General features: G+C 39.1%; 1 protein-coding gene across 1 annotated transcript in view; it reads right to left on the reverse strand.

Annotated features, from left to right (window-relative positions):
- LOC136858230 (F-box/LRR-repeat protein 2) overlaps positions 1–9,830 on the reverse strand; it is a 64,484-nt gene extending 54,654 nt beyond the window's left edge. The window contains exon 1 of the mRNA XM_067137618.2: positions 9,782–9,830. Within this exon, the coding sequence (XP_066993719.1) occupies positions 9,782–9,814 (33 nt within the window). The 5' untranslated portion in view covers positions 9,815–9,830. The remainder of the gene's footprint in view (positions 1–9,781) is intronic.
- Between the last annotated feature and the right edge of the window lie 4,988 nt (positions 9,831–14,818).

The raw sequence follows: 14,818 nt of genomic DNA on the forward strand, positions 1-14,818 counted from the left end.
ACCCTTTCTTGCTCCTTGTTGGAGACTACAATCTGCACATCTTAATTGGGCAGTAAATGATGAAACATTTCCTGGCCTTAAGTCAGTAAGTAACCGTACGGTGCAATCCAGTTTGGTTATAGACACATTTACGTTTTCTTATCTTTGTTTGAATCAGTTTAATGATATTCCAAACATTCTGAATCAGTTTCTTGATTTGGTTTTCAGTGACTCCAGTTTTATTGAAATAAAACCTAGTAATTAAAGTATTGTCCCCCTCGATAGACACCACCCAGTATTAGGGATTTCTTTTTTACCTATAAATGAGCTTTACAATTCCTTATCTGCTGATAGTTATTAGTTTGACTTTTTAAATGGAGATTATAATGGACTAATTTACATCACCTAGAAAAGTTATGTTCCTTAATGAAAGCACACATTGTTCTCGAAGTGTGCCTAATATAAACCTATTTAGTAGGGAATTTAGAGATTCAGTAGATGATTGTCAAGAGTTGGAAACCGAAACAGAAGATAGAGAGGGAGAGAGACAGAGGGAAACAAGAAGCTTCTCATTCACAAACGAAGATATTTTCAGAGAAATCCAACTGCTTCAGCAAGGAAAAGCAGCAGGAAGTGATCAAATTACTGGGGAGGTATTAAAGACAATGGGGTGGTACATAGTGCCTTATTTAAAATTTCTCTTTGACTATGTCATAAATAATAGTGTAATACCAAAGGAATGGAAGGAATCTATAATAATACCAATTTATAAAGGAAAGGGTGATAAAAGGAAACCAGAGACTACAGACCAATCAGCCTGACCAGTATAGTTTGTAAAATTCTGGAGAGTTTAATATCGAAGTACATCAGAGGGATATGTGATGATAAAAATTGGTTCATGAGGAGCCAGTATGGATTTAGAAAGAAATTTTCTTGTGAGGCACAACTGGTGGGATTTCAGCAGGACATATCAGATCAGTTGGATTCAGGAGGTCAGATTGCATAGCCATAGATCTTTCCAAAGCCTTTGATAGAGTGGAACATGGAATATTATTAAAGAAATTGGAGGGAATAGGATTGGACGTAAGGGTTACACGTTGGATAAAAGCATTTCTAAATTCAAGGGTTCAGAAAGTCAAAGTAGGAAATAATGTATCTCAGGAAGAGAAAGTTTGGAAGGGAATTGCACAGGGTAGTATAATCGGTCCGTTACTTTTCTTAATATACGCAAATGATTTAGGGAACAATATAACATCAAAAATAAGACTGTATGCAGATGACATAATTGTTTATAGAGAAATAAACAACATTGAGGATTGTTCAGAATTACAAAGGAACCTTGAAAGTATCCAACAATGGGTTGAAGAAAATAATATGAAGGTTAATGGAGGCAAATCAACTGTTACAACTTTTACAAACAGGAGCTTTAAAACTGAATTTGAATATACTTTGGATGAGGTAGTTATCCCAAAAGATGGCAAGTGCAAATACTTAGGTGTGAGATTTGAAAGTAATTTGCACTGGAAGGGTCATATTGATGACATTGTTGGGAAAGCATACAGATCATTACATGTCATAATGAGGCTACTTAAGGGATGCAACAAAGAATTAAAAGAAAAAAGTTACTTGAGTATGGTTCGTCCATTATTGGAATATGCAAACAGTGTTTGGGATCCTCACCAAGAATACCTAATAAAAGAAATAGATAGTGTGCAGAGGAAAGCAGCAAGATTTGTAACAGGGGATTTCAGGAGAAAGAGTAGTGTATCAGAAATGTTAAAGGAACTTGGGTGGGAAACTTTAAGTAAGAGAAGGGAGAAAACTAGACTTTATAGGATTATATAGAGCCTATACAGGGGAAGAAGCATGGGGAGATATCCGTGAGAGGCTTCAGTTGGAAAATAATTATATCGGCAGGACTGACCACAAATATAAAATTAGAAGGAATTTTAGCAGAAGCGATTGGGGTAAATTTTCATTCATTGGGAAGGGTGTGAAGGAGTGGAACAGTTTACCAGGGGTAGTGTTTGATCCTTTTCCAAAATCTGTACAGATATTCAAGAAGAGAATAAACAGCAACAGAGAAAATAAATGAAGTGTTAGAGGGCATTCGACCAGTGCAGGTTATTGTAAATAAAAAAAATGTGTGTGAATAAATTAATTCCATCCCCTGGTCTAAGGAGTTTGGACAGCCAAAGTAGGGGACTGCCTGTAGGGGTGAAGTACAGTGGGGACTTCGAGGGCCCTGGGACCGCTACGGTAGCTGTAAAGGCCCTTCAGGAACTCTGAAAAGTGGTGGCAAAAGGGGCTCTGGTTAAGACGCAGCAGGTCGTTATGCTACTTAGGATCCAGAACGGGTAAAAAAAAAAAAAAAAGTAAATAAATAAATGCAATGTAAATATTAATGTTATACCAGTTGTATAGTATCATTTGAAGTAATTCCACATACTGTATATCAGTTGACTATATTTGTAAGTAGTACAGGAGATATTATAAGTAGAATTTTGTAAACAATATAAATTTATTAAGGATGAGCTGTGTGTTTAATAGAAAACATTGTTAGCGTAAATTGAATAATATTGTATTATAGGAAAAATTTTCTTCTCTTGTTAATTTAATATTTAGTGCTTGACAATAATGTATTTTAGTGTACCACTTGCCACCGAGGTAGACACCTCATTTGCAAATAAAGAGATTTTTTGATTTTTTTGATTTTTTAAACCTTGCTACAAGTACAGGGAACTCTGTAGATACCTGGTTATTGCAATTCAGGCAAACTGTCCTTAGTTGGTCACAGGAGTTACCTAATCTTTGTGTTAATTTCCTTTTGTAGAGCAGACACTTCACAAATCCCTCTAGCCCTGGTAGTTTGAGTTGTAAGGATACCATGCTTCTGGGCAGGGTGATGGTGAGAATCTGCGTGGAGATATCTATTGGTGTATCTTGGCTTACGGTAAATGCTGTGTCCTAAAGATTCATCCTCTTCCTTTGTGACAAGAACATCTAAAAATAGTATTTTTCCATCAGATTTCATTTCCATGGTGAAACAAAAGGAAGGGTGCTGGTGATTAAGGTGATCCGGTAAATGCATCTGCATCTCGCATCAAGGAACATAATAGGTGTATCAGACTCAACCAACCTAATAAATCAGCTGTTGCTGATCATGCTTTAACACCTGGTCTTGATGTCATGTTCCAAGCAGTGAATGTTCTTGCCTGTATAAAACAATATCATCCCAGAATAATCAGGGAGGCAGTTAAAATATATAAACACCCAGGTAATTTCGATACAACCTCAGAGAATCATTGTTACCTATTATCAGAACCATCAGAAAGTGATGCATTACTGCTGCTATTCGTTGTCCCTAGCACGGGGGCTGAAAATGGCGTCCCTTTTACATCTTGGCACCATTTTAAGCTAGTTGTTGCTTTATCTTAGCAACCATTGATGCGTCGTGTCTCTTTTTTCTGTTTTCTCCTGATGAAGAAAGGCAAGGTACCTTTTGAAACGCGTTGAGTGTGTTTATGTACCTAGTCTTGCCATAAATTCTGTTACAAACTTTTGACGCACGCTGCACAACCAATTTGATGGGTAAAGAACTGCCAGTGTGCTCACGTTAACCTTGAAACATTATGAGCTTGTCTGTGAAAGAGGAAGCATTTAGTTGCACGTTTAAACATGGAATGGGATGACTATGAAAATCGTGTTGCCGTGAGAGTCTTACGTAAAGTTGGAAAATCTGCAATTGACATTTTTAAGACACTACAAAAGCTCAAAATCAGCTGTATGTTTATGTAATGGACCATTGAGCGATTCACTGACACCGGAGCTGTGCAGGATCATCCAAGAGAGGGTCGCCCATGCAGTGTCAGGACTCTAGCAGCACAAAAAGCAGTAGTGGCTCGTGTTCGGAGAAATGCACTACTGAAGCAGGATATCATGGCCCGTGAAATGAACATTTTGAGAAGGTCAATATCCAGGCTTCTGTCACAGGACATGGGCTTATCGCCGAGGTAAGGACATTACCTTGATGCACGCTTAAAGAAGATGAGATACTAAAATGTCAAAATCTCCTGCAATGTTACGCCCATAATGATCATTGGAAAATCCTCTTACTTCTCAGGAAACCAGTAAAAAATTTCCAAAAGCTCAGAGGGCCCATCATCCCTCCACAGTGATGGTTTGATGGGGGGTGTGAGTTATTCTGGCGCCACCCAGCTCCATTTTTGCAAAAAGGGCAGTGCCCGAGTGTACAAAAGCACCGTTTTGGAGCCTATTGTGAGGAACTTAAGTGGCACATTGTTTCAAAACCAACCCTGGACTTTCCAGCAGGATTCTGCTCCAGTCCACAAGACAAGGGCAACTCGAGGGTGGCTTCAGCATCGTGTCCCTGAATTCATTCCTCCTGAAAATTGGCCCAGTAGCAGTTCAGACCTGAGCTCTTTGGACTACCGACTGTAGTCAGTGCTTGAGCGCATCGTCTGCAAGAGGAGACACCCAACCATTAAAAGTTTAAAGCGTTCCTTGTTGGTAGCAGTGGCGGAATTTCCCCTGGATGTCGTGCGTTCCGCCATAGATGAGTGGTAACAAAGAATTAGAGCCTGTGTCAGTGTAAAAGGTGACCATTTTGAAAAGTGATTGGTGCTGTGTGTAGTCAATGTATGTAAGAACAACATACTGAAAGCAAATTAAGATATTTCTCATGATAGTTGTGTTTTTCAGTTTTTAAGTTGTTACAGTATTTATGGCAAGACTAGGTACTTTATTACCGCATAATCCCAAAAATATTACATCGTGAATAGTTACACAGGCCGTGAAAGTCTAAATGATAATATTAAAGTGGATATTGATATATTTAATTGCTCATTGTCAAAATTTAGAAATCACACAATCTCCAGAAGTGATTATTACTTTCCTGTGCTTACTTGTACTATAACTTCTGTATATATTTGTACATCTATTTGACCTTGGTCATTGACAGCACAGACCAAGAACATGTTTGTTTATTCAGACTAGTGCAATAATATTTTGTTCATGATTAAATTTGGCAACCAGTCGAACTGAAGAATTTGACGGTTAAAAAAGTGGCTAGCAAGGTCATCACGTAACCAACAGCATAGTAGCACCAATGTTACATCACTTTAATTTGTGGATAAATTAGATGAAATTAAGGATTGTACGAGATTAAGAGGAGGAAATTCTAATTCATGAGAGATCTCAGAATTATAGCAGACTTAATTAAGGAAAGAAGAAAAAAGAAAACAGAAAATATTTTAAGAGAGTGACTAACTTTATAGGTGTTATTATTTTACGAATTGACTATTTATTATTTTACGATTTTAAGATAGTGACTAACTTTATAGGTGTTATTTATTATTTTAAGAATTGGAAACTATTTTATTTTAAAGGGTTCTACTAAATGACAAAGTAAATGTTAAATTTAGACATGATGAAACATTTTATTCTTTTTAGATGTAAATAAGGATGTAAAATTAACATATAGTAATTAATTTAATAGGTTTTTATTTATGATTTGAAAATTCTAGTTTAAAGTCTGTAACAAATGACATAGTAAGTAAGTGAAAGGTGAAACACAGAGAAATATTGTAACAATTTCAAGATTTATATATAATTGTTCTATTTGCACACTGACCCGGTGTGTAACATCTGGTATGGGTCCCAGCTCAGGGTTACGAGTGAAGACCTCAACGGCATCTACGGCGGAGAAGGTGGACTTTGGTACGGCAGAGATAGCGGAAGGGGCATACCCGTAGCGTCTGTACTCCAGAGGAGCGGCTACGAAAGGCGTCTGTCTCCATGTTAGGGGTGGCCTAATTTTGAACCTGGCAGTAGGTATAAAATGCCTTTGGGTGTGGCGAGCCCATCGTAACAATAGCCTATATGGACAAAGCAGATATGGTGCCTCGGAAAAGGTTAGGGCGTCCCCTGCTAAAAGCGACGCGCAGCTCTTCAGGTGCTGGGGGAACTGTGAAAAATGGGCAACCAGCACCAAACTACATCAAAATTACAACAGTTAATATACTGACACTGACGGGAAAGACAGAAGAACTGGTTGACTTCATGATAGAAAAAGATATAGCCATACTTGGACTGTGCGAGACCAAGAAGAGGGGGACAGGGGAGATCCCTCTGAGAGAAGGATTCAGGCTGTATTACAGCGGAGGACCTGAAGCAAAAAATGGAGTGGCCATCATACTTAGAAGAGAAATCCAAGAATATCTGGAATATACAAAGTACATCAGCGATAGGATGATGAAGATGAGACTCCAGTTTGAAAATGGCGTGAAAGATCTATTTCAGTTGTATGCCCCACAAACTGGTTGCATAGATGAACATCTAGAGGACTTCTTAGAGGAAGTGGAGAGACAGATAGAAGATAAGGAAGTACTATTGATGGGAGATCTAAATGCACAAGTTGGAATGGAAAGACAAGGAAAGGAAGATGTTGTAGGGCCCTTTGGATATGGAAATGTAAATCCAGAAGGCGAGTTGTTGGTGGATTTTTGCATGAGGAATCAAATGATTGTTGGAAACACCTGGTTTAGGAAGAAGAACAGTCAGAAGATTACAAGGTATGGTTGGGGAGACAGACGAACAAAGACCATGATTGATTATATAATCATAGAGAAAGGACACTGGAAGAACCTTGTAGATATAACAGCCATGCCTGAAGAAGCCTTTGGTGGAGATCATAGAGTTGTGATAGGAAAATTGAAAGTTGGAAAGATTGAAAAAACCCAATTAAGAAGAGAGAAAAGAATTAAAGTATGGAAGTTGAAGGAGAAAAGCATACAAGAAGAATTTCAAAGGGAAATAATACCCTTGGTACCCAGGACAGAGGTGGGGAATGTTGAAGAGGAATGGAAAAGATTTAAGGAAGCACTGGTTGGATGTGCAGAAAAGGTGTGTAGTAGAACATCAGGAAATGTGAAAGACAAAAAAACACACTGGTGGAATGATAGGGTAAAGACTAAAGTGAAGGAAAAGAAAATGGCATGGAAAGCATGGAAAACATCTAAGACTGAAGAAAGTAGAAGAAAATATGTGGAGGCAAAGAATTTGGCCAAGAAAGTAGTGGAGGAAGAAAAGAGGAAAAGCTGGGCCTTATTCACACAGAAATTGAGAGATGATATGCAGTGCAGCAAGAAATTACAGTATGGTATCTTAAGAAACAAAAAGAGAGATCAAGTAAACACCAGATTTGTGAAGGATGAAGGTGGCATAATTTTAACAAAACCAGAAGAAATAAGAAAGAGATGGAGAGAGTATTTTCAGAAGCTGCTGAACATAAGAACGGATGACAGTCATTCAATGGACGACCAGGAAAGGCAATTAGTTGATGAAGAAATGGATAAAGAAATTACAATGAATGAAATTGAATGGCAGTAAGAAAGATGAAGAATGGAAAAACTGCTGGAATAGACGAAATTTCAGTGGAGCTGATAAAGGCAGCTGGAGCTGTAGGCCTGCAGTGGACATATTGGGTTCTCAGGAATGTCTGGGAGAATAAGGAGGTCCCTGAGGATTGTCAAAAAGGAATAATCATCCCAATTTTCAAGAAAGGTGATAAGAAAGTTTTGAAGAACTACAGGGGAATTACTCTAATATCCCATGTTGCTAAGATAATGGAAAGGATACTGGAAAGTAGAATAAGGTTGAGGGTTGAGAATCAGATACAGGAAAATCAGTTCAGTTTCAGAAGTGGAAGGTCAACAATAGAGCCCATTTTCATTATGAGACAACTAATGGAAAAGCATTGGGAGTACGGGAATGATATGGTGATGACATTCATTGACATTGAAAAGGCATATGACAGTGTCCCCAGGATGAAAGTTTGGGACAGTCTGGTGCAAAAAGGAATTGGACAGGGATTAATAAAAATGATCATGCATTGTATAAGGAATGTTGTAGTTGCGTGCAAACACAAGCTGGCAGGACAAGTTGGTTCAAAATAACTAGTGGGCTGAGGCAGGGAAGTGTTCTATCACCAATCCTGTTTACAATAGTAATGGATGACATCATGAGAACAGCAAAAGCAGCATATGGAGGAAGAGAAATGAACATGATGTTATTTGCAGATGATATTGTGATTTGGGGAGAAGACGACAGGAAGGTTCAAGAACAGTTGAATGTGGTGAATGGGAAGATTGAAGAATGTGGATTGAAAATAAGTGTAGAAAAAAGTAAAACTCTTGTTATGACTAGAGGGGAGAAAGAAGGGAAAGGTCAGATTAGACTTGCAGACAAGCCCCTGGAAGTAGTGGAAACGTTTAAATACCTGGGGAGTGAATTAATGGAGAATGCTCGACTGGATGCTGAGATTAGTAAAAGGATTCAAGCTGGAAGTTGTTCCTATCATAGTGTAAGAAGCATGTTATGGGACAAAGATGTGCCAATGGAAGCAAAGGATACTATGTACAAGATGTATTACGTACCCATAACAACTTACGGAGCAGAAACTTGGACAATGACAAAGAAGGATGAGAGTCGAATACAGGCAGCCGAAATGAAATTCTTGAGGAGTATGATACAGAAGAGTAGAAGAGACAAAATAAGGAATGAGAAAATCTGGGAAGAAATTGGAGTGGAAAAAATGAATGATAGAATAGAGAAGAGCCGACTAAGATGGTTTGGGCACATAAAGCGAATGAGCAATGAAAGAATGCCGAAAAAGGTGATGGAAATGCAAATCCAAGGAAGGAGAGGCCATGGACGACCACGATTGAGATGGAAGGATACCATCCAATGCAGCATTATAGAAAGAAACCTGGACTGGGACACAGTGTTAGAGGAGAAGTGGTGGAAAGACCGAAGACAGTGGAGAGGAACCATATTTGCCCCTACCCGGCTACAGCTGGATAAAGGGAAATGATGATGATGATGATCTATTTGTACCAATGCACCAAGTCCAAAGATTAATTAATGTTTGGCACCACTGAAGAAGAGAGTAGTTGGTTCTCGAAACATGTACGGTAATTAAATATAATAAAATATGTAAAGTATTGACAAGGTGGGAAAGTGTTCTATACAGATTTGACAATGTGGTTGTGCGGGATCAAGTGGTACTCATACCATATGTGTTTGTACTGTTATCAAAATGTGAACTGTTGTTGAAGAGTGCAAATGAAGCAAACTAATGAAAGACCAAGGCATCCACCTCTACTTACCAACAATATCTTGCAAATATGATGTGCAGTTCACACAAAGTAGTGTTTCTTCCAAAAATGTAGTGAATGTCCAGGAATAAGCAAGATCATAGTGGAAAATGTACTAGAAGCAAATGTCATTGAAAATATTCAAACAGTTGGTATTATCACAGATATCCACACTTAACACAACTGAGTCATGTGAAGATTTCATTGACTTGCACATATGCAGGTTAACTCAGTTACACTTACATTCTTTCATTGCTGTTCAGCAGTCATCTTACCTGAAACATCTGAAAGATGATATAGAGATAGGTGAAGTCATTGTACTGTGCAATTTTTCAGAAAATTATCCCTTCATACTGCATGATGAGGCACAGGGATTTTATTGGAATAATGCACAAGCCACTATTCACTCATTTGCTATTTATTACAGAGAGACAAAACCAGAACATATGTCATGTACAAACTTAGTGGATACTGTATGTGGCTCTGTTATTCATACAGGCTTCAATTTCTTATCAAGTCTCGTATATTCACATTAACTATTGAAAAACTGAAATAAAACGTACATTCAGTATAAACATGGTTTTTCAATGATTATTCGTTAGTCAAAACCATACTTATATACTTACAGGCAGGAAGAGTGGATATGAATGTGCCGGCATTGACAAACGGGTGTACCAGTTGTATTCGTACATACGGACAGGATCAAGTGTACCGTTTGTTTGCGATGCACGGAAAAGTCGCAGTGACGGCATACGACTGGTCAAGTGCATTAGTCTCCTTCCTAGTGTACCTGTGGTGGACATGGGTAAGAGTGCAGAGTTGTGTATGGAGCATAAGAACACTATATTTAAACAGGTACTAAAAGGATTTTTCATTGCGGAAGATTGGACAGCCGTATCGGCTTGACAACAAGTTTTTATATCATTTTATATTATTCTTAATACCACCCCACCTGAATTTTACAAGAAAGGATTGGAACACCAAGGATACAGTGACCTCACATCACAGCAGGACGCAATGCTCAACATTTTAATTCATACAGACATCATCCTACTGTGTTTTATTGCATATGACAAGATGGAATTTAATTCCATGCCCCCATCCTTCAATTTTTAACCTGTTACATTGTACTGGTCATAGTTTTAGATTTCTTAATGGGGGGCCCCCCATTTTCACTAGGTCTTATTGTATACAGGAATTTTAATTGAACTAGCTGAAGAAGAGAATGTGCATATTCTCGAAACATGTACTAGACATAATGTTAAGGTGAAAGGTAAATATTAAAAAATAACACATAGTATTGACTAGGCAGATCATCCACCTCTCTATTTACTGCAATATGTGGTTGATAAATTTAAATACAAAGGCACTATTAAGAACACGCCAAGGAAACCCAGGAAAAAGTGTTTAACTGAAAGGGAAGAATGGTTTGTTGTTTGGCTGCCATGACATTTTATAACATTATTCATTATGTTTAATTTCGTTGTCAGTAATTGCTTTCGTTCCAACTCGATTTGAGTTTTATTTCTGGAATAGTGGAATAACACAGTACACTTAGCTTCCCACGCTGTGGTTGGGGGAGCGAAAGTCGCCTGACAGCAGAATGATGCAAAGATTCCTCGTACCAAGCTCGAGAGCTGCAGTCACTTAAGTGCGGCCAGTATCCAGTAGTACCTAACATTGTTTCAGTATCCAGTATTCGGGAGATAGTGGGTTCGAACCCCACTGTCGGCAGGCCCGAAGATGGTTTCCCGTGGTTACCCATTTTCATACCACAATTAGAATTAACAATTAGAATACGGGAAAATGAAGTTTTTAACTTATGACATTTTCATACCAGGCAAATGCTGGGGCTGTACCCTAATTAAGGCCATGGCTGCTTCCTTCCCACTCATAGACCTTTCCAGTTCCATCATTGCAGTAAGACCTATCTGTATCGGTGCAACATAAAGCAACTTGTAAAAAAGAATCATCGTAAAATGAGAGCACTGCATAACAATCAATTTTCACGGGCAGCAATGTTGCCAGTTATGGGTTTTTAGATGCCTGAGAAGAGTTTTTCAGACCGGGGCTGCCATCTCACCGTCAGATAGTTCCTCAATTGTAATCACGTAGGCTGAGTGGACCTCGAACCAGACTTCAGATGCAGATAAAAATCCCTGACCTGGCCGGGAATCGAACCCGGGGCCTCCAGTTAAGAGGCACGCATGCTGCCCCCACATCACGGGGCCAGCTGGACCTATCACTATTCCTCTTTTTCCTTGTTATGGATACCATCACGTGTGATCTACATAATGTCGTATAAGATTCAATGCTTTACGAGTTTGGACACCGCTTTAACATAGAGAATACCGAGTACATGGTAACAAGCCCAGCAAACAGCTACACCCTCCTAGTCAACAACTAAGACCTGGCAAAAACCAACATGTTCTGGTACCTGGGTTCCTGCCTGCAGAGTATTGGCAATATGGATGGCAACATGCGAGTGCATGTTAATGCAACCTAGATAAGATGGAGGGAAGTTATCAGAACATTTTGCAGCTGAAAGATGCCTGTACGTCTGAAATTTATGGTCTATCGTCCATCCAGTGACATTTTATGGTACAGATGTCTTCACATCAGGGAAATGCAATGGTTCATTGAACAATGGTCATCTCACAATTACAATCATATCCACGATGACTCACTGAGAAGACATTTTCGTATCGGCCCCATTCAGGAGAAAATTTGATAAGGTTGCCTAAGATAGTATGGCTATGTCTCAAGGGGAGTGCCTGGACCTGTCACCAAAATGGCCTATCTTACAACCTTACGGCTGAGCGATCAGTTCCACTGTCAATTGCAAGGCAAGAAATGGCAACACATTTACCACTTGCCAGCCGCTTGCACAACCCTTCCCTTACCTCCTACTGCTCCTCCTCATCCCTCTTTCCTCTGTCTTTCCATCTCTGTTTGTGTTGCCTTGCTTCTGAGTCACACACTAGACCTGCTTTCCCAGCTGTATGATCATTTTGTGGACTAGGCACACTCTCGCCGTCAAAAGCCAATAAAAGAGGTTGGCGTGTATTATGACATTATGATTTTTAAGATTACAACTCTAATAAAGTTCTATTGATCATAAACATTATTTTACTCTGTGATTATAACTTACAGAATTCTATAACGTATAAATCATTTTTAGTCCACCTCTGTGGTGTAGTAGTTAGTGTGACTAGCTGCCACTCCCCAGAAACCCAGGTTTGATTCCCGATTCTACCATGAAATAAGTGGTACGAGGGCTGGAACGGGGTCCACTCAGTCTCTGGAGGTTAAGTAAGTAGAGGGGGATTGATTCCCTTCTCAGCCATCCTCGAAGAGGTTTTCGGTGGTTTCCCACTTCTTCTTCAGGCAAATGCCGGGATGGTACCTATCTTAAGGCCACAGCTGCTTCCTTTCTCATTCGTTGCCCTTCCCTTCCAATCCTTCCATCCCCAACAAGGCCCCTGTTCAGCAGATGAGAACGCCTGGGTGAGGTACTGGTCATACTCCCCAGTTGTATCTCCCCCCGACCCAAAGTCTCGTGCTCTAGGACACTGCCCTTGAGGCGCTAGAGGTGGGATCCCTCCCTAAGTTCAAGGAAAAAACCAACCCTGGAGGGTAAATGGATTAAGAAAGAAAGACAAATAATTTTTAACATTCTGTAACAAAACGCACACATTATAATGAGCAAATATTTTCCTGGTAAATGATTTTATTACTTCATTTACTTATTTACATTTCATATCATGTTATATTTAAAAAAAACCTTTCAGTATTAACCATCTTATTTAATAATAAATCATCACATCAATCTTTGAAGAGTTTTACCGACTTACATCGTTTCTTCTTCACCATATTATATCGTTCATGCAGGGGTCAACATTTTCCTCTGTTCCATATCATTTTCTGAACAACTTACATACGAATTTCACCCGACCGTAATAGCTACACTTATGCAGGTTTTTTTTTGCCCTGTTTGATGGTGTCTGATCTCTTCCTCTTTACCAGGCGAGTTGGCCATGCGGTCAGGGGTGCACAGCTGTGAGCTTGCATCCAGAAGAAAATGGGTTCGAACCCCACTGTCGGCAGCCCTGAAGATGGTTTTCCATGGTTTCCCATTTTCAGCTGGGGCTGTACCACTTCCTTCCCACTCCTAGTCCTTTCTTATCCCATTATCGCCATAAGACCTATCTTGATGGTGTGACGTAAAGCCAATTGTAGAAAAAAAAATCTACATTTTCCTTTTCTTTGTTGGGATCTGCTGCCTGCTTTTGTCGTTGTGCCTCTAGCACAAAGGTAGGATCTCAGATTTTCATGCCTCGAACAATTAGACTGTCTAGAATTTCCGGCAAAATGCACTCCTTATAAAATTGTACTAATTTTGAAAGAATCTTCCTTTGACATAATTTCCTTTTCTATCCTCTCAACAAAGCATTCTCTTTTGATACACTATAAAATCGCTCCTTTTTCTCCTGCTTATATTCAATTGACCTTGAACCTGGAAGTAGTTGAGGCTTCGTTTCAATTGCAATTTTCCTTCCGAAAGTTCCAGGCACAAATCATTTTTTCCTTGTCTTTTTTTTTGTTTGTTTGTTGTCACCTCTTCTCTCAAATCTGATTCAGTGATGGAGGCAACGCATTTCACTTCTACGAGACCATCACAAGCAACCAAAACATCAGAACTGGCTCTGAAGAATGGATGTCCTTGGTCCATGAAGAACCCACACTTGGTGATAATGTCGCCAGTTCTGTTTTCATAGTTATATAACAACCTCCTCATTATCTCTCTCAAATGCGACAGCAACTAAGGTGATAATTTTTTGATATAAAATGGTTTTGGTGAGATTGTGGCAAGGGGTATAAGGTAAACATTTAATGACTGGACAAAACTTGGAAGCTGTCAACCGATTTACTTTTTTGGTTGTGCCACATCTGTTTAGTGTGCTGCTCAAGAGTTCAAACCTCAATACTTCAACGGCCATTTTCTTCAAAAAGGTTTTACGTCTTATTTCAAGGACTTAGTTTTCAATGTTGGGCAACTGCGCTAGTGGCGTATAGTTTTCGTCACACTTTTCGTCTTTTCTCTCCTGGTGTATTATGAGAAAATGCCAATCTCCTTCTTGATCGACATTTCTCTCTGGCGAGAAGACACTATCTGGGCTTCCGTTCAGTTTACTCCAGGGATATACTGAGAGGGTCTAGCTGTGCAACTCAGGCCTGAACCTTTACAACTTCTCAAGAAAGATCCTCTACTAGTGTAGTTTACGCGTTTCCCTCCTTTTAATTTAGCCATGATGCCCATTAAAAAAAAAAGAAAAAAAGAAAAAGGCAAACATTCAAAACAATAAATACAAACTTCGGAAAATTATTCTATGATGAAGAAGAAACATACAAAAACCTAATCCACTTTAAAAAGTAGGTATCTACTAAAAATTGTTACAAGACCTTTCAAATAGACAGATTGACCTATGCAATTTTATTTTGTATAGCATAATATAAATATCTTACACGTTCAAGATATTCTTTCAGAGTAGAAACTGGAGCTAGATGAAGATGAAAGTGTTAATCCTGTCCCATTCTGTAATCCAGCTTATAGCTTTGGCATTCGCGCCGCATACGTCAGAGGTCGTGAGCTAAAATAAGTG

This window comes from Anabrus simplex, chromosome 1 (assembly GCF_040414725.1).
Source record: "Anabrus simplex isolate iqAnaSimp1 chromosome 1, ASM4041472v1, whole genome shotgun sequence".
In the NCBI taxonomy this organism is placed as follows: Eukaryota; Metazoa; Arthropoda; class Insecta; order Orthoptera; family Tettigoniidae; genus Anabrus; species Anabrus simplex.